Source organism: Pipistrellus kuhlii, unplaced genomic scaffold, assembly GCF_014108245.1.
Source record: "Pipistrellus kuhlii isolate mPipKuh1 unplaced genomic scaffold, mPipKuh1.p scaffold_m20_p_3, whole genome shotgun sequence".
In the NCBI taxonomy this organism is placed as follows: Eukaryota; Metazoa; Chordata; class Mammalia; order Chiroptera; family Vespertilionidae; genus Pipistrellus; species Pipistrellus kuhlii.
The window spans coordinates 174,616,976-174,642,902 of record NW_023425529.1 but is presented as its reverse complement, the minus strand read 5'-3'; the positions used below and the strand labels follow the sequence as shown (position 1 = coordinate 174,642,902).

The 25,927-nt window shown below is 47.6% G+C and overlaps 1 protein-coding gene across 4 annotated transcripts in view; it reads right to left on the bottom strand.

Moving 5' to 3' along the window:
• Positions 1–1,483: 1,483 nt before the first annotated feature.
• Positions 1,484–25,927, bottom strand: part of MFHAS1 (multifunctional ROCO family signaling regulator 1) — a 72,404-nt gene continuing 47,960 nt past the window's right edge. The window contains exons 2-4 of one of the 4 annotated variants that reach the window (XR_004990909.2): positions 14,202–14,328; positions 8,826–8,934; positions 1,484–3,616 (exon numbers count right to left, since the gene is read on the bottom strand). Coding sequence is in view for 3 of the 4 variants with exons in the window: in XM_045588908.1 (XP_045444864.1) it covers positions 3,583–3,616; positions 13,237–13,341; positions 14,202–14,328 (266 nt within the window). In the remaining variant the exon portion in view is untranslated. Of the gene's footprint in view, positions 3,617–8,825; positions 8,935–13,236; positions 13,342–14,201; positions 14,329–25,927 lie in introns of all 4 variants that reach the window. The other 3 variants (XM_045588908.1, XM_036455020.2, XM_036455021.2) reach the window with 3 other exon arrangements.

The window sequence follows — 25,927 nt, the reverse complement described above, 5'->3', positions numbered from 1 at the left end:
TGTCCTTCTCTGGAGACTGTGGCTTCGACCGGAAGCAGCCTCATTCTTTTTCTTTCCTTAGTTTCTCAACTGTCCTTTCAAACAAACAGGGAGAACAGGGCCTCTGGTCCTGGTACCTGGTCCCAGCCAGAGATACACCCTCCCTCTCCGAGGGTTACAAGGTGGTGGCAGGCTGCTAAGACTCCAGGCAGAGGGAACCTGCAAGCTTATCACACAATCATAAGCTCCGCTTCAGTAGAGCAGATCACTGGAAAAGGACCTGATTTAAGAGACCAGAGCCTATATTTAAGAGTTGAATCTCCAGTCTAAAAACAGAGGACAGAGTGAGTTTTTGTTGTTGTTGTTGTCTTAAATATGTTTTTTATTGATCTTTAGAGAGAGAGGAAGGGAGAGGGATAGAGTAATAGAAACATCATCAATCAGCCGCCTCCAGCACTCTACCCATTGTAGGTGGTGCCTGAGCATATGCTCTGACCTGGATCGAACCAGAGACATCTTGGTTCCTAGGTCGGTGCTCAACCACTGCACCACACTGGCCTGGTCAGAGGGCAGAGTTTAAACAGCCTTCTTCTTTGGGACTCAATCCCCAAACCAAGCTGCCACAGCCCAGCCCCCCTCCCAGAGCTCAAAAATGACTTACTAAAAATATAAAAGTTATTCCTTAAGTGATAAAAATCAAAATTAAAAACAAATGTATCAATAAAAAGAAAAACATCCATAGAAATAACTAAACTCTGGAAATATAGTTGCTTAAACGTTTGTATTTTTTATTGAAACTTTTTTTTCACTTCTGTCCGGTTACGACAATTAAATAGGAAAACCGCAATTACAATTCACAAACTGTGGCATGAAAAACAACACACATCCCATCACCCACCAGGAATGACACCGAGCCCTTTCCGTGTGTTTCAGTCATGGGAGTCCATCACACACGTGTCAAGTACGCGCACTGTCATTTTTTTCTTGGGAAGGGGAGAACATTAATCCCGGCAGCATGTTACAATTCTAGGAAGTGGTTCCAACAGCACAAGGTACAGAGAGAGAAACCATAACCAATGTGGAGTGGAGGGTGTGTCTGTGGGGGACCAGGGACAGCTTGGTGAGAAGACTCCCCATGTGCTCAGTGACCTGCCTGTCGCCTCAGCTGGCTGGGTCTTCCCAGGTGCTGATGGAGGGAAGGGCTTCCTGCACAGATGGTGACAGCTCCTCCCGGAGAGCAGAGTGCTTTCTGGATCTTCAACCCTCCCCCACCCTGAGGCCAGGTCTCAAGCTTTTCTGGAGCTGCTTTTCTGGACCCTCGACGGCACGGTCTTTTTACTTAGACACATGTGACCCCACGATTTCTTCTTACTCTGCTTCTCTAGGGTTCGGATGACAGCACAAAACATCACTTGTTGAAAAATAGGTATATTAAGAATGTGGGCACACACTTTGCAGGAGATGTCATCCAAAGGGGCACTTCTTTTTTTTTTTTTTTTTTTTCCATTTAATATGATTCCCTGGAGAATTAGCTCCAAGTCACACGCTTAAGAGTCTTTACAAAAATCCATCACTTTGACAGTTTAAGAACTGTCTCGTGCCAATTGGAAACTTTTACGATTCAATGGTCCATGAAGCAATTAAACATTAGCATTCGGTTGACACTTACACACGCACACACGCCCATGCACACGCACGAGAACTGTGACAAAAGGCTCAACCAGACTGATTTTGTGACTGTTCCAAAGAGAGCAAAATCTCAATTTCGAGGGGTCACATTCAAGTATTTAAAAACGGAGAAACAGCCTGATTCCACGTGGTTTTCTGATCAGAAGAAATCACCCTTGTTTAACCAGAGATTCTGGAATTGGTAAAGTTAACTCCTGGGGCACAAAATAGCCCACAGAAATTGGCGTGTGGTTTTTCTGTGATGCAGCCGCGTGCCTGCTGAGACTTTGTGGCCTGTGGCATTCCAAGAGTTAATACTTTATGAAAGAATATGACCAGCTGATTCACTTTTCCTGCCTCGCACTGGTGGGAACAGTCTCTCACATTTTCGATCAGCATGCAGAGGAGGCAGATGCAAATGGTCCCTCACATCCCTCCGACTAGAAGGTGTTACTACGGCAGCAGATGCTGCGTGGCCTCAATTAGGAATCGAAGGGAAAGCAATTTGTTGGGTTTGCTTTTTTTTTTTTTTTTTTTTAAGTTTTGCTTCCTGGAGATTTTAAAACAAGTTTTACTAGTTCTTGGCAGGAGACCGACCAATCAGAGGCTCTGTGTTTATAAATAACCAATGGGGGGATTACGCTCTCCAATTAGGCCACTGACTCTCTGCAGGCCTGACAGCCAGATGTGGAGGCTTGCCAAGTGCTCTGCTCAGTTTCACAGACGCTGTTCCAGAAAAGAGAGCACTCACTCCAAGGGGTCTCTGCATGTTTCAGACCTGACTCCTGACTATCTTAAAAGCTACTGAAAGACTCAGGCCCTGCCAGGGTGGCTCAGTGGCTGAGCGTCAACCCATGAACCAGGAGGTCATGTGTCTATTCCTGAGCAGGGCACATGCCTGGGTTGCGGGATTCCTCCCCAGTAGAGGGCGTGCAGGAGGCAGCAGATCAGTGATTTTGTTGCATCAATGATGTTTCTCTCTCTCTCCCTTCCTCTCTGAAATCAATTTAAAAAAAATTTTTTTTTTAATTTTTTGAAGAAAGATCCAGGTTCTCAATGGACTCGCTAACACTTCGGCCTCCTCTGCTGAAGAACCCTGACCCCAGACCTCCAAATCACCATTGACCATAGATGGCCAGCGAGGAACACTGTGCTCGGCAGTAGTGACACGTGGCAGCTCACAGGCAGGACCTTTCATTAGAAGGAGAGGAGGCAGTGCCTGTGTGTACCTGATAGACCATTGGCAATCTCTACCAACCAACCCTTAACCCATGGCAGACAGGTATCTTTTTCCTTTTTTTTTTTTTTTTTTTTTTTTTAATCTGCAATGGATTACAGAATAAAGAATGAACAGAAAGGTCTTTTGCTAAAATAAGAAGCCAGTCCCATCTTGGCACAGTTCTCATGCGAATATTGCACCCAGTGTTAACTAATGCTAGAAGCTTCCCACTGTATAAATTTAAATGTATTTGCATATTATAAAAATAAAGATAAACATGTACATATTTTACACTAGTTTATACGGAACAGCAATGCATGGTAGGGCGCGCCCTCGGTCACAACTGGACAGAACTGAAATCTGAGTGCTCTAACTACTGCCACCTGCGCTGGAACTATGGCTTATATGTGCACAGAAAACAAAATCCCTGAGAAGCCATTTGACTTTTTTTTTTTTTTGTCTTTTCTTCAAGTAGCGCTCTCCTTGGAGGATCACAGTTCTGAGGTTCAGGTTGTAAAACACTTGCTCCACAGTCTTTCTCCCCCGACTTTCCCCTAGCCCTCCGCCAGCTTGTCTGCAGGCCAGGCGTGCTCCCTCCTCTGAGGGCACCCTGAGCCATGCCCCCAAGTTCAGGACACAATGGGAGTGTGGAGGGTTACCAGGTACGAAGCATGGTCTGGGTGCGTCTCTTCACGGAAATTCCACAGCAATAAAGGTCACTGGTTTCTGTGCTTTTCACCAACGTTCTTCCTATGTGGGTGGACAAGAAGAAAGCACAGCGATGACAACAGGCAATGGTGTTCTCAATGATAAACACAGGGAGCGAGACTCTAAATCTACTTTTGCACAGGTTTTCATTTCTATTTTTGGAGCGCCTTCTAGATGCCTAATAATGTTCCTACCAAGCAGAGTCCTTTCACAAGACACCTGTCGAACATTTCTGTGAAAGGAGGCTCAGACATAGAGACTAGACCAGTGGTCGGCAAACTGCGGCTCGAGAGCCACATGCAGCTCTTTGGCCCCTTGAGTGTAGCTCTTCCACAAAATACCACGGCCTAGGCAAGTCTATTTTGAAGAAGGGGTGTTAGAAGAAGTTAAAGTTTAAAAATTTTGGCTCAAAAGAAATTTCAATCGTTGTACTGTTGATGTTTGGCTCTGTTGACTAATGAGTTTGCCGACCACTGGACTAGACCAATGACAAAGAAGCACTCCACTGCAATCACACAGATCCCTGGATTTGTGATGAAGAATCCCAAACTCTAAGCATATCACGCCCCCTGACCAGGAACTCACAAGGACACACGCTAAATAACCCTCCAGGGGTAGGGATGTACACTAAAGAATAAGAAGGATTTTCTTCAAGTGTTATAAATGAGGCTGTTGAACTACACTCAGGTGTTGGGTGAATATAAAATGAAGAAGCTACTGTCTTCGGTTAAATGAAGTGACCTTCAATTCAGACAAAAGAGGAAAAATGGCAAATGTCCCCATCCCTTATTTCAGCTTTTCTACAAAGGCAAGCTGTGATGTTTTAAGAACTAGTTTAGCAACGTTTAAAAAAACATACACATACCTCCTCCCTCACCCTCCACCCTCCATCTCTCCTAAGGCTACTTGATTTTAAGGAAACTGATAATTCAGTATCTTCCTAAGACATCTCTCCGGCCCATACAAGAATCTGCTGAACATAATATTAATAATAATGTCACCAAAAACGGACACCTTCTATTTACTAACAACTCTCTACACGCCAGGAATAGGATTGTTTGCTCTAGGACAGTGGTCGGCAAACTCATTAGTTACCAGAGCCAAATATCAACAGTACAACGACTGAAATTTCTTTTGAGAGCCAAATTTTTTAAACTTCAACTTCTTCTAATGCCACTTCTTCAAAATAGACCCAGGCCGTGGTATTCTGTGGAAAACCCACACTCAAGGGGCCAAAGAGCCACGGTTTGCCAACCACGGCTCTAGAGCATTTTTTTCAGGAATCATCAGCTCAGCTCATCCTACCAGGCAAGCACCAGTTTCCCCTGTATTTTACCAAGAAGCGAACCAAGGCTCCACGTGGTTAAGTAACTTGCCTGAGGGTCCACACCAGAGAGCAGCAGAGCCAGGCCTTCAAAGGAGTTACCTGACCCCAACCAGAACTGGACGGGTTAGAATATTCAGGGCCCCAGGACAGTCTCCGGTTTCTATGGCACTCCGCCGGAGGCCCCTCTGAAGGCCTGTTCATACAGTAACTTCGCAGGAGAGAAAGATCGGAAGACCGCCTGAAGTTCAGGTCATAATACAACACATCTCACGTAAAGAGGATGGCCCCGTGAAAACACACGTTTCAACCACACAGTTAGCTTCGGAGCTGGGAGATGTGGGTTTGTGCGAGAGAAGTGCTATGTAAATGTTTTGTTCTCAGATCCAAGGACCTGCGGAAATGCTGACAGCTGGGTCTGGCCATCAGCTCCCCTGAGCCACACATGAGATTGAGAAACACCAGAGTCGCTCATCAGGGGCACCTCCAGGGAATACTCCAGCGTGGGAGGGAGTGAAAGGAAAAAGCGGTGTGCACACTGCCCCACATGAATACCACTCTTCACGTTCGGGCTCTTAGAGAGAAAAAAATCCTTCGAGTCACCGCTTCCCCATCTCAGTTAGCTTGTCCTCACCCATCAATCAAGACGCACTCAAGTTCCTAGAACTTCTCCCAGCTCTGGCTGGTGGTGGTCTTTCTTCCCTGTGCCTACAGGACTGCTGATACACCGGTCAGCAGGTATCGCATTTTGGTTGTAATTACAAGACTGTCTGGTTGTAGCTCTGGTTCTCATTCTCCCTCTAGGAGGCTATTAGGTTCTTGAGGGTAGAGTCTAACTCAGTTATTTCTGCATCAACACCTGGCACAATGCCTAGCAGAGGTTAAACACTCAACAAAGACCTGCTGGATGAATGATTAATAAGATGGGATGAAGAAGTCAGAGGTAAAAAACAGCCAAGCTACTGTGAGCTCATCAGAAGGCCTGACGGCTTTTCAGAGATGACACGGGCCTGGGCCTTAGGAATCATGGGCCTTCAGTGGGTGGGAGGGATGGGGACGGGGGGTGGGGGGACAGCCAGCTGAAGACTGAGACCCAGCCAGGGACGCAGAATGGCTGACCCCTCCCTCAGTGAGAGGGTATCACACATGTCTGATTGTGAGTCATGCCCAGGATCTGAACCTGAGACTATAATCACTAGGAAGCCATTCTAAGCTTTTTGACCGGGAGAGATGGAACAGGGTCTCACACTTGAGCTGAGACTTAATCCCAGAAATCCTGGCAAAGACAGGTGGGTCTAAAGAACAGCGTGGGCCAAAGAGAAAGTCCCACAGCGGGATTCACTCCTGTTGAGACACGTGGATATGACCGCAGAGGGTCTGCACCTGGAGAAGAGGCACAGCGCTGAGGCTGACAGATCCCTAGCTTCATAGATGGTGCAAAGCTAGAGTAATTCACAACCATGAAGCATACCTCCAAGGGGGTTGCCAGTAGGAAGTTGGAAACAGAGGCCTGGAGAAGGGAGAGATCAACTTGGGGGCGGGGAGGGTGTCTTAGACCCAGCATCCTCTTGGGTTTTTGATAAGGTGACCAGACATTCCGCTTTTAGCGGGACAGTCCTGATTTTTAACAATTTGTCTCATGGTGTTTTAAAAAGTGCCGATTTTTGCCAAAAATCGAGACTTTTTTAAAACGCCGCGGGACACAGGACAAATGGTTAAAAATCGGGACTGTCCCGCCAAAAGCGGGACATCTGGTCACCTTAGTTATTGAACATGCATTCCTGGGATATGTGTTATTGAAGGTATTGAAGGCCCAAAACTGAAGCCACACCATGAGGTAGTAGCCGTGCCTTTGACTTCCTGTATTCTGAAGTTTTGGCATTGGGATCTTGCTGCTGCTGGAGGGTCTGCCCTCCCAACATGAGCCAGTTGCCAGAGATGGTAAACAACTCAAACGTGAGTGTACTTCTCACATGCAAACCAGAACCCACCACCTCCTCACCCTCTGGGCCACCATCCACCTGCCCCGAACACGGCAAGGGTCCCAGACAACCAGGAACAGTCCTATGGCCCAGAGCCCCCCAAAACTACCCACACTGGCCTAAGCCTGTCCCTCTGCCTTCCCACAGAAACCACAAGACAGGCCCTTGCCCAGTTCCTCCCTCCCTCTCTGCCTCGTGACCGACCCGGTGATTCCCCATGTAGCTCCCCGCCCCGACCCCCCACGGCATGCCTGTCCTCTAAGGAAATGTGAGTCATCAACTATCTGTTCACTGGCAGCCGTTTCCTGATCTGTTGGCCTTACTGTATCTCTGATGTTCTATTAATATGCTACCAGTATAGTTTGAAACAAACGTGGAAGGAAGAGCTTGCTGTGAAAACAGCCCTGACTGGGAGCCATGATGCGGACTGCAGCTTAGCGGTGCACTCAGGAACTGTGCTGCGGGCTCAGTGCTTACAGGGCTGCTGGGAGGAGCGAGGGAGTTGGGGTCCCCTCTGAGGAGTTTATCCAGTCACAGCAGGCCCGTGTGACCACACACGAAAGACATGCTACCTACCGCTCATCTCTTTAGCTCCTGAAGCCTGGGCCGGGTATTGATGCCCCCCGGTAACTGCAGGCGGCTTTACCCACAGGTTCCCGTGCATTCTATCCGGGCCCCTTCATGGGCAAGGAAGGGAAGGGAGGCCCACAACCTCACCCACCTATCCCGCACTCCTGTGTGCCTTCCCTGAGCAGGCACCTCCACGAATAAGTCAGAGGGTGGATTTTACTCAAGTATCTCTATGTGTCTTATGAAACTTTTTCATTATTACCTGTATGTGCCATCCCCAGTGCACACCACTAATAATTCTGAGTAGAAATAAGAGCGACTGGATTTACTGAGCATTATTTACTCAGTGCAGGGAACAACACTGAATGTTTTCCCTGTGACAGTCTCCCTCAATGCTCCCAGGAACCCCAGGAGATGAGCACTTCCGTATTCTGCGTCTGACAGATGCTACCTCACAGCTGAAACTAGTCAAGGCGGGAAGATTCCAACTCAGGAAGTTAATTCCAGAACCCACCAAAGTGCCCTGAGAAAATAAATACAAACACTGCTCTTAGGAAGCCATAGGCTGTGCTGATCAACTGAGCTTTTCCTGATGTTATCATCTTGCCTAATATTGCAGTGATTTTTTTTTTTTTTTGGGGGGGGGGATGACTTCTTTTTTCCAGTAAGGATCTGATGACTGATATATGCGGTATTTCAGAGAATTGGGTGAAAGAACCAAGCCCTTTCCTTCTCCTGAATTCCCATGTGGGTGTAGAGGGCCACCCAGGGAAGGCACATGGGCATTTTCCTTCAATTGTCAGCTGAGTCCGAGACAACTGGCAGAGCCGAGGCTCAGAAACACATTTCCCCAAGATGGCGGAAAGTGTAATCAGCCTGGCCTTCATATCAGCCCAGGTGTCGGCAGGGGCAAGTCTAAATATGTAAATTCAGGCAAGCTAGGGCCTACTTAAGAATGCAAATAAGCTTCTTTGATCCTAAGTTGTGGTGTTATGTCTGGTGTTGGGGGTATAAAATAAATGTGCTGGGAGGGGTTGTCATTATCTTGCAGCCTCTCCATCAGAGAGGAAGGATGGCGTCCCACCCAGCTCCCAGCTTTAAATCTACTTCTGCGTCTTCTTTCTTTATTTCTATTATTTCTCAATCCCTGGCCGCCTCTCTCTTCCCACGCTGGACGTGGAGAAGGGAGATTCCTGCCATGTCTGGCCCCCGCCGCGTCAGGCCCCCACACGTGGGTCTTGATTTCTGGAGAAGTAAAAGGTGTGTCATCCGTCCTTCTCTATACAATTGTTCCATCCCAAACCCAATCCCCCCACTTCCCCTAAACTCCCTGAGTCGGCCGTTCAGAAACCCTCTCTGCTTCGCAGACACTTACCCTTAAACACTGGTGCTCCTAAAGTCAGAGTGGGCACAGTAAAAATGGTGGCATGGGGGAAAGGAGCACTATCTTTTCCACTTAATTTTCCAAGAAAGGATGGAGATACCTAAGCAGAGAGGGAACAAACGCCAGTATCAATGTGGCTGACGGGAGACTACGTCATCCAAGAAACACGACTGCTCCTCGCCTGTAAAAGTTGCGAGGCCAGGAGTTGCCTTCCTCTGGCAAAGAACATCAACCTGCTCCAGCCTCCGCATGCAGCCTGCCCCGCCCTCCGCATTTAAAAAATGCCGTCATCAGTGGAAAAGTCTCCGCTGTGATAAAGCCAAATCTCTCTCATCTCATTGTTTAGGAGAAATTTTTTTTTATCAGGTTCATATTAAAGAATCTGAGTGCGATTAAACACACTTTGCCTGTTTATTTGGTGAGCTACACAGGCCCCAGGGTCTTCATCCTACTTTTTATAAAAGGCTGTTTCAATTGGTCTTAAATGTCCTTATGTCATAACAATGTACCTGCCAACATTCCTCTGCAATGTGATCACTATATTTTTGAGCATACTTACAACAGTGCACAACTGGAATTTTCCTGAGATCTTGCATGAATGGAACGCTACACTATATACACAATAGCGCACGTTGAAAAGGCAGCTTTGAAATGCGGCACCTCAACCTTGCTTCCTATTATCGGTAGTACTTTCTGGAAAAGGAGGAGGCTCAGCCCATCAATTTTCAAACAGGTCCATTTTTTTTTTTTCTCACTTGGTAACACACGACCTGCCAAAACCAGGATGAAGGCCCTTTTTCAGTGCTGCCACCCCGCAAATGACGGAGCCCAGACAGACAAGGACCAGCACAAGAGAGATGGCAGCTGTCGGGAAATAAAAATGATAGATTCCCATTTCCTGTACATTCAAGGAGCAGTCCATTAACAAACCACAGGAAAGAATGTGGGCTGCACTCCAGTGCGGAAGGTCAAGCATTTTCACATGCTAACCTGTTGAATTCTACCTTTCACATGAAAATCAGGTGATACACTGGTGGTGTCTGGCTGGGGTGGCGGGGGGTGGGGGGACGTTGTCCTACATTTCTTTGGAAATGAGGAAGAGAAATAAATATCTTGCAGGGAACCTAACAATGAAAGGCACAGGTTGCTCTTTGCTCAACGTTTGCACCTTCCCTTCAGAATCAGAGTTTTAAGAGGCTCAACATGCATAGCAACAGGATGGAGACGGGGATTCACAAATAAACACTTTTTCAATAAAATTTAACCATTATCCATCTCCTTTCTCCTTTCTTTTTTGACCGAAAGTATATTTTTGTCCCTTATGACTCCTAACACCCAAGGCTCAGCATCCCTTTAAGGCCTGGGGCCGGCTGGGCTGCCACTCAGGAGCCCTGAAGGGTAAACATATGAGAGGGGATGGGTGTGTTCCTTCACCAGATGCCTGCCAACTTTCACAATGTGCACCAGGGTGCAAACTCTAAACATCTTACAGCTTTAGGTGCCAATCACACCTCAATGAAGCTGAAAAGACCAAGATCAGTGTGTGCCAAGGGTTAAGGAGGCGGGGCACAGAGAAGTTTCAGGGCAAAAAAATCCCATATACGATACTGTAACATGTATGATATATGTCACCGTACACTTGTCCAAACCCACAGAATGCACACCACCGAGTGAACTCCAACATACACTGTGGACTTGATGATTACTTGTCAGCAGTATCAAATGTGCCTTCTGTGGGGGGGAGGGTGGGGGGAGGCCGTGCGTGTGTAGAGGCAAAGGGCGTATGGGATCTCTCTGTGCCTTTGGCTCAATTTTGTTATGAACCTAAATGGCTCTAAAAGATAAAACCTATGTTTGAAATTGCTACCTAGACTAAAAAAGAAAAGCAAAAAACAACTTCTAAAGGAGGCTGATTTCCCTCCAAGAAGCTCTATTTCCCCTCTTTGTCCAGTCAACTGGTGGGGGCCACGTCCACTCGCTGCCTTTAGACTGCAGGGGACAAGGGATGACGTGTTTATCAGCATTTCGTTAAAACTACAAACATGTTTTAATACCATCACCACCGGCAGCAAAGCCATACCCGAAAGGCCTACTGAGATGTGTACTGACTGCAGGGAGCTAGGTGTTATATCAAACACAAGCATCACACATGGGCCGGAAGTTTCTCTTTGGAGTGTTGAAAAATGTTCTAAAATTAGACTATGTTGTCAGTTGCAAGTATCTTCATAGTCTCTCAAGGGGCCAGTTTTATGGTGCGAAAGTCTACCTCCATGGAGCTTTAAGAAACGTACCCTTAAGAAGGTCAGCATTTTTTAGAGCAACCCAGCCAGCTTGCTGCTGGATAAATTTTCATCTCATCTCAAATGCAAATCTTGGAACATCAGCTCCAAAGGGCAAAAGTAAGGAAATGACTTGTAGCTCTATCTGATAACCAGCCCCCTGGGGGCGTCCTCTGGAGGCTGAGGTGCAGAAACAGAGGCTGCACTTCATTCCTGTCAGGACAGGTACCCTCTCCCCAGGGCAATGTCTGTCCAGACCTCAGCCACCCACCACAGAGACCAGTCAGGAGGGTAAATCAGTCCCTGTTCTTTGTTCTCTGTCCCTCCCGACTCAGGAATGAAACACCTAGAACATTTGTAAATGAGCAACGGAAAAGCTTAGAATTCATAAGGAATATCCGATCAAGTAACAGTCCTCAGTGGATTTTTTTTTCATAAAGCTCACTGAACACCGCCGCTGTACGCATCCATGGTCAAAGGCAGGCAGCTGCGTGGCCAATAAAGGGAAGGAGTAAACTGGTCAAAGAAGAGCTTGGCATGTCTTTTTAAAAACCACCTACGGTCTAGACCCGTGACCCGAGAGCAGGTGATTACTCTGGTGTGCCTGGGACAGCTCTGGACGATGCCTGGAATTCTGGTCGATGCCTGGCATTCTGGTGAATAGCCCTCCTGCTACCCTCCATCCTTCCCGGATGTGAACAACAAATTACGTTCAGCTCTGAAGGTGAATGGGAGGTGGAACGGGTGTGCTCATCCAGGCAGCATGGCTCTGTGTTGCTCGGTGAGGCCCCCGGGCCAGGGGCCCACCCGTAGAGCCAGCCATCCATCCACCTGCACCCTATGGGCTGACAGAAGTCACAGTTCGCTCTACAGTGACCTGCTGCTTACGTTCACTGGAGCTGCAAGGCCAGTGCAAGAGCCCCCCAACTCCCCACCCCATCTTCGTCTCCCCGTTTCTCCTGCCAGTTTGGGCCCCAAGTCTAATGCTCAGGCTCAGCCCACGGCTGTGTTGACGTAACAGCCATCTCCTATGACAGCTTCCCTCACCGTCTCCTAAATCGCCTGCTTCCACTATATTGTCATCTACTAGTAAGTGAGAGCTCCCACTGGGCCTGGCCTGGATGTGTTTTGTTTTCACAGATTTCCTTCGTTTAGAATAGAGACCTGCACTCCAAACCCGCCACCCACTGTAGAAGGCCCTAAAAAAAAAAAAAAAAAAATCCATTTCAAAATAAAACCATTCACAGTGCGAGGCCAACAGCGGTCCAGTCCTCAAGGCATTCCCCTCCAGCATCTAGATGTCTGAGGCCAGGGCCGGCTCTGATTACGTGGGGCTGTAAAGAGCTGTTCATTTAGGAATAATAAGCTGTGGGAGAGACGGGGCTGATAGCATTTTTCCAGGACGGTGTGAGTGTCTTGCAGTGGCAGTACAACAAGAAGCCCCTGGGAAAACGCCGATAACGCTGGCTCCGGGCCACTGCGGTTTCTCCTGCAAATGGATCTGTAAATCCCAGCTCTCTCCTGCCTATTAAATGCCACGTGGCTGGGGCGAAACAATAGGCTAAAACCTCTCCCGGCTCAGGGACGTCTACACCGATGCAAAGTGTATTGTACAACGGTTTCTCTCCCTCCCACTCCCCGCTGTTTCTGTACGGTCCCCTTGTCCTCACACCACTGGATCTGAAAGAAAGGGACCAATTCAGAAACCGGGAACATGTCTGTAGTTTGATAGGCTCAGGACTGGAGAGTTTCTAGTTAATATGAAGTTCCTGTGTGATTCTACTTAATATGTAGGTAAGAAGCACTGCAAGGTCTGACAATGTCTTAGGGGCATATGAGTGAGGCATGACACTCTATTCGTGTGAGCTAAAACAGCATTCTGAATATAATGCCTTACATACGCGTTTCTTTGAGTGCTCCTGTTTCGCAGGAGAGCCGACACCCTAGGGACACAGCTCTCCCCAACACAGCCTGACAGCAAGCTTCTCCAGAGGAGATGACCATCCTCAAATGTGAACTTCCCAACCTCCCTGTAAAAAGCTTATATATTGGGGCGGGGGGGGGGGGGGGGGAGATCTATGTGGTCAACTAGGAGGAAAAAAGTAGGTTTCTGGCATGAATACTTTGCTGAAATGACAGCACCCAAGATACCAGATCTGCTCAGGAAGACAAGTTTTATGGTAAGAATGCATTTCATCTTAGTTAAAAAGTGAAGCCACTTTTCAATACCACTGAAAAGGAAAAAAAAAGGATGAACTTTATCTATACTAAGCTAACATTGCATCCAAAAGTTAATTCAGCCCAGTTTGGCTCAGTGGATAGAGAGTCGGCCTGCAGACCAAAGGGTTCGATTCTGGTCAAGGGTATGTACCTCAGTTTGATTGCAGGCTCCTCCCGAGCCCAGGCCCTGGTCGGGAGGCAACCAGTGGATGTGTCTCTCTCACACCGATATTTCCCTCTGTCTTTCCCTCTCTCTCCCACTCTCTCTAAAAATCAATGAAAAAAATATCCTCGAGCGAGAATTAAAAAAAAAAGTTAATTCACACAGGTGCATTCTCTGTCTTTAAGTCCCTTTGGGGGAAGATGAGAGCAGACAATACAGACTCTGACTACCAAGGACTGACACAGAACCAAAGGCCCAGAGGAAAATTAACTCGCTGCGGCTTTTCCGCAAGCTTTTCTTATGGAACGGGCCCTCACTGTTCCTTGAAGCAAGGGCCCACTTACCTCTGCAATGGCAGAATTAAGACTACCCATGAAAACAATGCTTTTTAAAAATTGCGTTTAGCTGCAAAAATGAATTACACACTTCTGATGAGTGAACTGAATGGCATATAAATAATATCTCAATAAAGCTATCATTAAAATATTCTGCCTTTTTTTTTCCCAGCAGAAGCTTAAAAATAATCACAAATAAGAAAAAAATAAAAGCACGGTGTTGGCATCACCTAGATAACTAGGTCTGTTCTGGGGGCTGGGGGGAATACTTTATAAGGTCTGAGATGTACTTGAACTCGGCTTTTTGTGATCACAACTACGGAGGCAGGATCCGGAGGGAGGGGCAGGGGCCACCACGTTGGGAACTCACTTGGAACAGGGGCTGATCACAGTCGGCGTAGGTGGGTAAACCAAGGCAACATTCACTCGCTCACTGCCGTTCTTGGGGCAAATGATCTCCGCCACTCCTTCGGGTCTGGGCTGGCTCAGCAGCTCCCCTGCAGGAGGAGAGAGAGAAATGCACGAATGAGATCTGCCTTAACAATGGGACCATCTGGCAGAGGAACTGAGCTGGGGATGAAGGAAGCAAGGAGATGGCAGGTAGTGGGGAAGCCCACGAGTGCCTGAACAAATATGCAAGGAGGACAGCAGCCTTGGCTCTGCGCCCACCTGCGCTGCCGAAATTCTCATCTGCATCACCACGGGGAACGTGCTGAGGGCTGTGGCAGGAAGGCCATCATTCCAGACAAAGGCAGCATCTGCCACTAGTCCCCTCACCTTCCTTTTCACAGACTGACTCCCGGCATCTTTAGCCACACGTCAGACGAACAGAGCCAGGATCCCCAGAGCCCAGAGAAGCTGCCAAGGAGGCAGTTGTGCACCATGAGGACGGGGCAGATGGGATGCGGGCGGAGGGAGCAGTCGGTCCACAAAGCCCCACACAGATGACCTGGAAAGGCGGCCACCGGAGGCGTTATCAAGGTGAACAGCCCGGCCTCGCACTGGCACGAGGATTTCCTGGGTAGGTCTGTGTGCGGATTTGAAAAGACCAACATAATACTATCTTGTTAGTATTGGGGTCTAGGAAACACAGATAATAAACATAATGGGTTCCCACAATACTCAAAGGAAACCTGTGTCCCCAGCACGCCCGGGATACAATTTCTCTCCAACTGGATCATTAAATCCCAAATCCCTAAGAGCCGGATGAAGGCTGCTCCTTAGCCCCCCCCCCCCCACTCCTTAGCCCCCCCCCTCCCCATCCAGCAGCACTTTCTCGGTTGTCATGGCCAGCACAGCGCTCTCACTCAGTACAACCACACACTCCTAAGGGCATGGTGACAGAATTCTTAGGATTTAAGAAATGTGCCGAATTGCTAAATTAAGAAAATAACAGAAACAGCTTTTTCACCCCCCCCCCCCACCCCCAAAACCCATCTTAATCACGAGTGCAAAGAGTGGTTCGTAACATGAGCTATCTGCTAAAATAGAAGCTCGTCGTCTCAAGTGTCTTTAACACAAATTTGATTTTAAACCAAAGCGCAGCCTCTCCCTGAATATTTACATAGAGAGACGGTGCTGTGTGTGAGAAGCTGCAGGAGACGCAGGAGATAAGGAGTCTAAGGCAGGGTCTCTCGTATGGAGGGTCAGTCCTGCATGATGGGTGCACGCAGCCCAAGCGCCCATCAGCGCTACAAAGGCTGTGGCACATTTACACCATGGACCACTGCTAAACAAAAGAAGGAGGTCTTACCCTAGTGACAACAAGGATGGACCTGGAGCGCATTATGCTAAGTGAAATAAGCCAGTCAGAGAAAGACAGTGCCCTACGATTTCACTCACATGTGGAATTTGATGAACAAAATAAACTGACAAAATAGAAACAGACTCATGGATGAAGAGCAGACTGACAGCTGTCAGAGGGGAGGGGGGTTGTGGGGCTGGGTGGAAGAGGTGAAGGGGTTGAGGAAAAGAAGCATGAACACTCATAGACACAGACACAAGCATGGTGGTGACCAGAAGGGGAGGGGGTTGGGAGACGGGGAGAGGGAGGAGAGCTAAGAGGAGGTAGAAGAGGGTACAGGGAGGGGAAATGGTGACTGAAGGAGACTAGACCTGGGTTGGTGAATACACGATACAACATACAAATGAGGTGTTATAGAACTGTATCACTTTATTATAACCAATGTTACCCCAATAAATTTAGTAAAAAAAAGTAGGCCTTGCTTTCTGACAAAAATTATACAATGATTACTCCTAGCAACACTATCCACAACACTGAAAACTTGATAACCCTCTCAGATGTCCAACAACGGGGACATGACAAACTATGACCCGCGAATCAGATAGAATTGTCTGTGCTCACAAAAAACTCCGAGACTGACACTTCAATGTGGAAATGTAAACTTGAAAGTACATTCTAATTAGAAACATAAATTGACAAAGCACACACAGGAACTCGGAGCGAAATGGGTCATTCAAGACCAAGAGGCCCTGGGGTTGCCGGCTTGTTTATTTTTACGTGGAGACGAGAACAGAGTCCGCCTCACACTGAAGGGAGAGGCCAGTGCTAAGAGCCAATGCTTTCGCCTCCGCAGGAAACTGTCTGGTCATGCACAACGTACAATGAACGCAATGGAGATGCAGACACTGGGCCTGATAAACAGACCCCTCCATTAGCTGGAGCTGTGTTAGGCCACTGAACTGCCTCCTTGTGCCCGTTAACGTTATGAAAAACTGTTCTTACTTGCTCTCGCTCAAGATTGCTGGCATTAAAATGTGAGCAAGCCCTTATCAACTGTGTTGCCCCCTGTGAAAGAGCAGAACACCACATTTTATTACGGTTTTTCAAAGTAAAGTCAACAGAAGATAAAGTAAAATGAGCTCAGCTTTTTCCCTCCCTCATCAGAACTCTCCAATATTAGGCACATGATGAAAATACTAAAAATGTATCACACTGACAACCCAAACCACAATATTAAAAGCCCCAAATCTTGCTTTTTAGTGCAAATCAAAAAACCTACTTCCTGATGCAGGATAATGATGTAGGTTGTGAACATCCCTCCAAACAGCAAAAGGAGTCTTAAAACTAATCAAGTATAAAGATACTATTAAACAAGACAGTATCTGGGTATCTTTCAGGCCTCTTTCAGCTCCAATGCTGTAAAACTCATACCCTCTAGCCCCAAGGCCCACTCCTGCCTTTTAATTAATTTAATTCAGTGAGACTCTGGATGTAGCTGGAATGAGGTACACGGATGCATCTTCCATGTCTCCTCGGGGCAAAGGCAGCATCCACTGCAACCAGTGAGCAGGCAGGTTCCCCGCTCCGAGAGCCCAGCATCACCGGGGGCTTCACGCACTGGAGAGCTCCTCGGTCCCTATTGTGTGGAACAGGAAAGCCAGAGACAAAAGGACACCTTGTCTGTTTAAGACAAAAGAAAGCCCATCCCTGACTGGTTTGGCTCAGTGGATAGAGCATCAGCCCGCAGACTGAAAGGTCCCAGGTTCGATTCCGGTCAAGGGCATGTATCTTGGTTACGGGCACATCCTCAGTAGGGGGTGTGGAGGAGGCAGCTGATCGAAGTTTCTCTCTCATCGATGTTTCTAGATTTCTATCCCTCTCCCTTCCTCTCTGTAAAAAAAATAAAAATAAAATAAAAAATTTAAAAATAAAAATAAATAAAGCCCAGAAAGCAAATACAAAGGAGTAGAAATACAAGGGAGTAGTAAATACAGAACGTTAACATCTTCCATTTAACACCGTGTCACGGCATCTGCTGGTTCCAACGTCGCCCACTGTCTACAGAAGGAGCTGCCCAATGCGCTCCAGGGTGGGTCCCAATTCCGGCTCCTCCTGGCACCACCCCGGTGCTCCCTCCGGACCACGGCTAAATAAACCGAATAAGTAGGCCAGGTTGTACTTTTGCATAGTCTTGGTTTAAAAAAATACTCCACTGTGTGAAGGGACTTGGGTCTCGGCCCTCGATGATGAACGGTAACTTTTTTTGGAAGAGAAAGTGATGGCAGGAAGGAGCAGAGCAAGTCTGTGTAGAGAGCAGAAACAGGTCTGGGCCTTGGTCGCCGAGCCCAGGGCTGTGCCCATCTCGGACAGTCAGAAGTAAAAGCTATGCATAATCTGAGCCCTAGCTGGTTTGGCTCAGTGGACAGAGCACCAGCCTGTGGTTCGGTTCCGGTCAAGGGCACATGCTTGGGTTGCGGGCTTGAACCCCATTACGGGACATGCAGCAGGAGGCAGCCAGTCAATGATTCTCTCTCATAATTGATGTTTCTATCTCTCTTTCCCTCTCTTCTTCCTCCTCTGAAATCAATAAAGATATATTTAAAGAGAAAACAAACTAGTATGCATAATTTGGAAATAACTTGTAAAAATGTTTTTTAAAAATATCCAAAAAGTTGCAGGTCATGAAATGCCATGTAAAAATATTTTCTATCAGACTTAAACTAAAGGTGACGTTTAAAAGAAAAGTTTAAATGCAAATGAATTAAAGTAATACAACTTTGGAAGTGTTTTAAGAAATTTTACCATAACCTCTAAGTAAACAGCAGATATCAATAACTTGGAGCCAGGAAGTACTTCATTGGCAAAAGACATCCTGGTATAAATCAGAGGAGAAATGAAAGGGGAAAATCCTATGTCCCAGGCCTATGCCCCAGGCCTGGCTCTGCCACTGAATTCACTCATTCATGCAACAGCTGCAAACCAGCCCCTGACGAATGTGAGGCAGGCACCACTGCAGAATGAGAGAAGGGCAGGGAATAAGTACACAAAGATCCCTGATTTCATGGAGCTTACAGTCTACAAAGAACACTAGTAAAAAACAATCTGCATAACTGATAAAAACTTATTATCCAGCCTGGCCGGTATGGCTCAGTGGCTGAGTGCCAACCAATGAACCAGGAGGTCATGGTTCGATTCCCGGTCAGGGCACATGGCCAGGTTTCAAGTTCCATCCCCAGTAGGGAGTGTATAGAAAGCAGCCGATCAATGATTCTCTCTCATCATTGATGTTTCTCTCTCTCTACCCTTCCCTTCCTCTCTGAAATCAATTTTTAAAAATGTATTTAAAACAAAAAAAAATTGCCGAAACTGGTTTGGCTCAGTGGATAGACTGCACATGTGTCAAACACAAGGCCCGCGGGCCAAATCCGTCCCGCCAGGCCTTGCAATGTGGCCCGCACCGCGCTGTCATCACTGCACTCCGCTGTGTTTCCATCACAATGACAGTTTATGACTGTTCAGTAAACCATTCGGCCCGAGATTTAGGCTGGATTTTAGATTTTGGCCCCTTCTCTGATTGAGTTCGACACCCCTAGGATAGAGCGTCGGCCTGTGGACTGAAGGGTCCCAGGTTCAATTCCGGTCAAGGGCATGTACCTTTGTTAAGGGCACAATCCCCAGTAGGGAGTGTGCAAGAGGCAGCTGATCAATGTTTCTCTCTCATCAATGTTTCTGACTATCCCTCTTCCTTCCTCTCTTTAAAAAATCAATAAAATATATTAAAAATAAATAAAACAAAAAAAATTGTTACCCAGATAATTAAAACAGGTAATTAAAACAGGCTAATGAATATAATAGAATCAGAGGTATGGAAGGGGAGTGGACTGACGATTCTCAGGGAAAAGGGGAGTGGGGGTGCGGGAAGAGACTGAATAAAAACTGTGCACCTATGGATGAGGACAATGGGGGATGGGGAAAGGACAGAGGGTGGAGTAGGAACCTGGTGGAGGGGAACAATTGAGAGGGGGAAGAGGAACACATTTGTAATAATCTGAACAATAAAGATTTATTAAAAATAAAAAATTAAAAATAAATATTTAAAAAAATAATAATTAAAAAAAATAAAACAGGCTAATGAATCGGAGAGTGACTGAGTGTCTGGTTCCCCTGGCACATCCAGGACAGGATGCCTCTCTGAGGAGGCACCATCAAGCTAACTAAACCCTAAACAATAGGGAGACATGAGCTACAGGAAGAACATTCCAGGCAAAGACCCGAAATGGGATGATGCTCAGATGCCCAGAAAAGAGCCCTGGTGGTGAGATCATGGGTGAAGGAGAAAGCGGACAAGGGGAGGAAGCGAGGCAGTGAGGGCCAGACCAGGGGCCTTGGTTTTCATTCTAAGTACGTAGTAGGGAGCCACGTGCAAGATTTTACACGGAGTAACGACATCTGATCAGTTTTACGAAGGTCACGCTGATGAGGGCAGGGACGCTGTTAGGAGGCTCACACTCAGGCCCGGAGAAGAGGCGGTGGAGGCCTGGTGTGGACAGATGCTGGTGGAGACAGGGACCTTGAGGTGTGTTTTGTAGACAGTCAACAGGACTTGCCACTGCACTGGATGTGCAGGTCAGAGGCAGAGAAGAACCAAGGATAATTCCAAATCTTTGGTTTGAGACACTGGCAGATGGTGGCGGTCCTATTTGCAAGACCAAGAGAAAAAGGTGGCTTGTGGGAAGGGGAGCGATGCAGAGTTTTGTTCTGGCCAAGTTAGATTTGACTGCTAGACACACATGGGACTAGGTATTAAATGCGTAATTACATAAACAATTCTGATTTGCAGGAAAAGGTTAAGGCTGGAGGTAGGGATCTGGGAGTGATTGGCCAATAGATGATATTTAAAGGCAAAAAAGTAGATGACATCACCGAGAAAAGTGAGGAGATAAAGAAGAGAAAGAAACCATAGACAAACTCCAGGGGTGGCTGAAAATTTAGAGGCTGGGAAGAAGAAAAGAGCAGCCAGAGCTGCCAGAAGGCAGAAGGAAAACTAGAATGTGGCTTCACAAAAGAAAACAAACTCCTCAACAAAAGGAAGTGATCCATGGTGCCAAATTCTGCCAAGCAAAATAACAACAGAAAAGGGACCCAGGGTTGGGAGGTCCCTGCAGGCTTTCAGCAGGAAGGTGGGGTGGATGTGTGCGTGAGGAGTGTGTGCCCAAGGTTTGGGAAGCGAAAGTGGAGACCACAACCAGAAGCGGTGAATTACATTGTACACATCACGTGCAATCTATTGTATGAGCTGGACAAACCACATCTAAAAAAAAAACAATCAGAAAAAAGGACTCGTGCCTCCTGGTGTCTGACGAGGCTCCGCATCTGAACTACCAAAAGGAATGAAAGATCCCAGGGCTTAGGAGACCAGAAGAGGAAGGAGCCCCGGAGGGGAAGGCACTGGATTGCTATTTGGAAAAGATAAACAGGGACGTTACTCCTGTTCTGGATGGCTTCCGTGAGAAGGGAGCCAGCCATCGGCACGGTACACGTCTCCGTTCTTAAAAAACGATGACCATGAAATGACAACTAGGTGCTACTGAAAACAAATTTTAATCAAAAATGTAAAAGCAGACTAAAACTCCTTAACCACACTAACAAACTTAATGTATTGGAAATGAATGGTCCTTGAGAGACAATCAGACAGCGTCGAATCTGCCGTCAGACAGCCTGAGTTCCCACCCAGTCTAAGACTGATGGCTGCATGGATCAGCCAGGATCTAGTCATGTGACGGAAACCACAGCGCAGGGCTTCATTTACAGGGAATCTATTATCACGAGGAAAGAGACTTCTACAAACCACCTTGAGACGGAGGGAGATTATCTAAGGAAGAAAACCTTGGATGTGGGGAGATCCCTCCCCAGACCTGGTTGGATAGGGTATGGCAGAGGTCGGCAAACTCATTAGTCAACAGAGCAGCAAACCGCGGCTCGCGAGCCTCACATTGCTCGAAAGCTGCAGTGTGCCGACCACGGGGGCATGGCATAGCCTCCTGTAGAGTGGAGAGGTGGGCTGGATGGCCCCGGGTCAGACTTGCCCACAGTCAGCTGACCAAAGGTAGCAGGGATCCGTCCTCTGAGTGCCAACAAAATTCCAGGGGAAGCTGGATAGGGTTCCCATAGATTCAGCAGGAATCTTCTGCTGGGCCACTGGGAAGTCAGCTGGGTGGCCAAAGATATTGTCCAGCACTTGGTCACATATACTCTTAGGGAGTTCTGGGATTCAGAGCGGTCTCCCAAACCACAGGGGTGTGGCTTTCTTCTCCCAGTGAGTTCTAGGCCAGTGGTCGGCAAACTCATTAGTCAACAGAGTCAAATATAAACAGTACAACAATGAAAATGTCTTTGAAGAGCCAAATTTTTTAAACTTAAACTTCTTCTAACAGCCACTTCTTCAAAATAGACTCGCCCAGGCCATGGTCTTTTGTGGAAGAGCCACACTCAAGGGGCCAAAGAGCCGCATGTGGCTCGCAAGCCGCAGTTTGCCTACCACAGTTCTAGGCAATTGGATGAGGTCCAGCCATTGGTTGAATTCTCAAGTCCAGTTTTGATTCTGAATGCTGGGACTTCTTAAACACACACACACACACACACAAAACACTCTATGACTTGAACTTTGATGACAATTTTGTGTTATCAGTAAGAGAGTACAATCTATAAGCCAAACAGAAGCAGGTGAGTGGGGTTCTTAAAGATGCCCTTGAATTAGGGGCACAGCTCAGTACCTATCTTCTGAGAGTCTGTGTGGCCTGGTCATCAGGCTACAAGAAACAAACTAAATCTCAGCACTTCTTCAGCTTCTCCCCAATATTCTCCAAAGTGGTGGCAGCGGTGGCAGTTACAGGCAGAAGGAACAACAAAAGTCACGCTCCTGAGCACCTCCATGACGCGCACGATGACCCCACCTTGCGAAGTCCTCCCACTCCTGATGAATAATGCAACAGAAGCCCCGGGCGGGCCCCACGCTGGGCACAAACGCTTCTTGTTTAGCCCAGTTCCTGAGAGAAGGTGACTGTCCTAATAGTAATGTCTGCTTATATAATCACATAAAGCGTTTCTGTTTGTGTGCTTGAGGGACAGGAGATGACTAAGGAGCTCAGGTGTCTATGCTGAGAAGCGTGGCATTTGGTCCGTGGGGCCCCTTCCCTGACGGGTCATCGCTGGGGTCTCTTTTGGATCAGGAGCTGTGAACCTCAGGTCACAGCACCTCTTCCTGAGCATTTGGCTCAAGTTCAGCCACGGGGAGGAAAATCTGTTGGCAAAATATGTTTTCAAATGTCTGCCTGAGTGCAGTCACATCCCTCGTATTACAAGCTAACACTTCCCTTAGCTAGTGTCTCTTTTTGTCTGTTTGTTTGTTTGGTTTGCACACATCCAACCTGCTTTCCTACCAGCTACCTCATGTCTGGCTATTTGAAATTCTCTCTCCTACATCTTCTCGGCCCCATGCCCTTTTCCCCCTTCCCCCTCCCCGCCACCCCAATTCCCTCACCTGCAGTGGAACAAGAGCCTCATCCCACCTCCTCCAGGCTGTTCTGCCTAGACCCTTTCCATCTGCTCAATCAGCCTCGGGTTGATTCAGAGTTCCTGAGAAGTTTCCTAGGACCACATGCCAGGTAGAAACTTCTGGAAGATTCCACTTGGCAGTGAGGCTTCAATGACACAAAATGAATCTCCCTGGGGCCAGAACAAACATCCGGGACAGCAGGTGAACTTTGGCTCCTTGTGGCATTTATTAATACGCAGGAGAAATTACTCCAGGGAAGCTGCAGGAAGCTAAGGCGCCTACCAGGAAGGGCTTTGCTTTTGGTTCTAGAAAAGTGAACAATAGCAAATAAAAGACGGTTTGATATCAAAGTTCTTTCTACTTGCTGTGCTCAGCATCTTCATCGGTTTCACATGAGGCCAGAAAATATACAAACCACAGCAACACAATAACAAGAGGTCCTGTCTTTCAATTCTGTGTGAGATTTTTCTAGAAGGTCTAAAAATGAATCACCCTGCATCCCAGAAACACAGAACCACAAGGAAACCACATGAAGCTTAAATGGAGTGGTCTCATGACAAGAAAGCTTTCGTATTGATGGCAAGCACACTTTCAAATTGCACTCCCCACGAGAAGTAGCAGGGATTGGCCCCAAAATGGTATAGAGTCCACTTGTCAATCTACCGTGGGACACACGGTGAGAAGGTAAAGCTTCCTTCTGAGGCCAAGTCAGAGAAAACTAAGGCTTCCACATCACCCTTCTCTTAGTCACAACAAAGAAATAAAGTGACTGGTTAATTCAGTCATACAGGGTGGGGCAAAAGTACATTTACAGTTGTTTGTGTAAATATAATAAATAATACTAACGCAAGAATAAACTCTGTGTTTCACGTATTCACTATTGTTAACCCACTTTTGCCCCACCCTGCACAGACAGCTCAGTGGCGTCCTTGTCAGGGGTTAATGGACTGGCTGCTGCTTCAGCCTACGCTGTGCTATAATATAATGGTCCACACAGAGGCACGTCCTTCAGAAAATGCATGTAAGCCGAAACCGGTTTGGCTCAGTGGATAGAGCATCGGTCTGCGGACTAAAAGGTCCCGGGTTCGATTCTGGTCAGGGGCATGTACATTGGTTGCGGGCACATCCCCCGTTGGGGAATGTGCAGGAGGCAGCTCATCAATGTTTCTCTCTCATCGATGTTTCTAGCTTTCTATCCCTCTCCCTTCCTCTCTGTAAAAAATCAATAAAATATATTTTTAAAAAAGAAAAAAGAAAATGCATATGAGGTCTCATACTACCCTCTCCTCGCTGATCCTTAAAAGGTCTGCCACCATCTGGCCCACGTTGAAGCTGCCTCTTCCCGCCATTCATTCATTCATTCATTCATTCCACCTCGCCTCCCGGTGGACGTGAGTGCGCCTGCCACTTGGATCCATTTTCACTGCTAAGGGTTTATATAAATACAAATCCATCCAAGAAAGGAAAAATATTTCCCCCTTTTCCTGCTCTGGATAAAGTTCCAGCAGACTTGGCTGAGGATTAGACATGCTTCACAGATCAAAGGGAGTGGGGGGAGGGAAGGGGAGGCAGATCAGAGCCGAGGCCCTGCTGGTCTGGCCTTCCCTTTCTCCAAAGGCGAGTGAGGCTGGAGCAAAGCCCTCCCCGCCGCTGCCTGCCAGGGTGAAGTGCTGGCGGAGGCTCCTCTCCATCGATCGGGGGCGGCCTGTCACCTCCTTCTTCCTGGAAGTGGTTCCAGGCTCAGAGAGATGAGCGCAGACGGCATCAAAGCGTTCAGGATGAAACCGTCTCTCTCCATCATCAGTCTTCTTTTCAACCCAAAACGGGAGGAACTTTCATGACCCGAACTGAAATTTGAAACGCCGGCCCAGAGGTCTTATCAAAATCGACCCGATTCTGAAATACTCCAGGAGCCGTTTGAACTCCTTAGCCACTATCAGAAACCACCCATTTTCTTCCCGTTCTCCTAACAAGGAAGATGACAAGAGTGTCTGCAAATTCATTTCCTTGGAAGGAGGGAAGGTGGGGGAGTGGATGTGGGGCTGGGCAGGGGGAGCTTGAGAGACAAAAACCCCCGTGAGTGAGAGCTGGACAGGACCTCAGCGCCTATGGCCGGAAGGAATCTCGAGATGGTTGACCTTCCTTTGCACATGAACAAGGTCCCCCACACGCACAGCCAGCAGTGCAGGGGATGGGGCCAGCTGGGCCCGGGCCCAACACGAGCTTTTTCGGATCCAGCCCGGACCTGAGGCCACTTGAACCAAACAAAAAGCATCTCTGATGACCTGAAAAGCAGTAAACTGCAGGAATAATCGAAGCTGAGCACTCCGCAGCCCCTGCAGCCTCCTGGAGGTGGTGATTATGGACAAGAAAGGCTCTTTATGTGTCTGTTGAGCTCCACCTGCAAAGCCGAGGCAGCTGGCTTCCAGACCGGAGCCCAAACGCAGACAGGCCAGCCACAGCCAGTTACCAAGTTCGGGATCACCACACAGGCCCAGCACACAGGGGAACCACCGCTTAACTAGGCCACTGGCCTGGCCAAGGGCTCAGTGTACTTTCAGTCCTCAACTCTCGCCTGAATATCAGACTGAGATCAAAATATCCACTAAAGCCCCGGACGGTTTGGCTCAGTGGATAGTGTGTCAGCCCTTGGACCTAAGGGTCTCAGGTTTGATTTTAGGTCAAGAGCATGTACCTCAGTTGCAGGCTCCATCCCAGGCCTGTGTCTCGTCCACATGGATGTTTTCCTCTCCCTTTCTTCCCCTCCCCTCCTCACTTCCACTCTCTAAAAATCAAT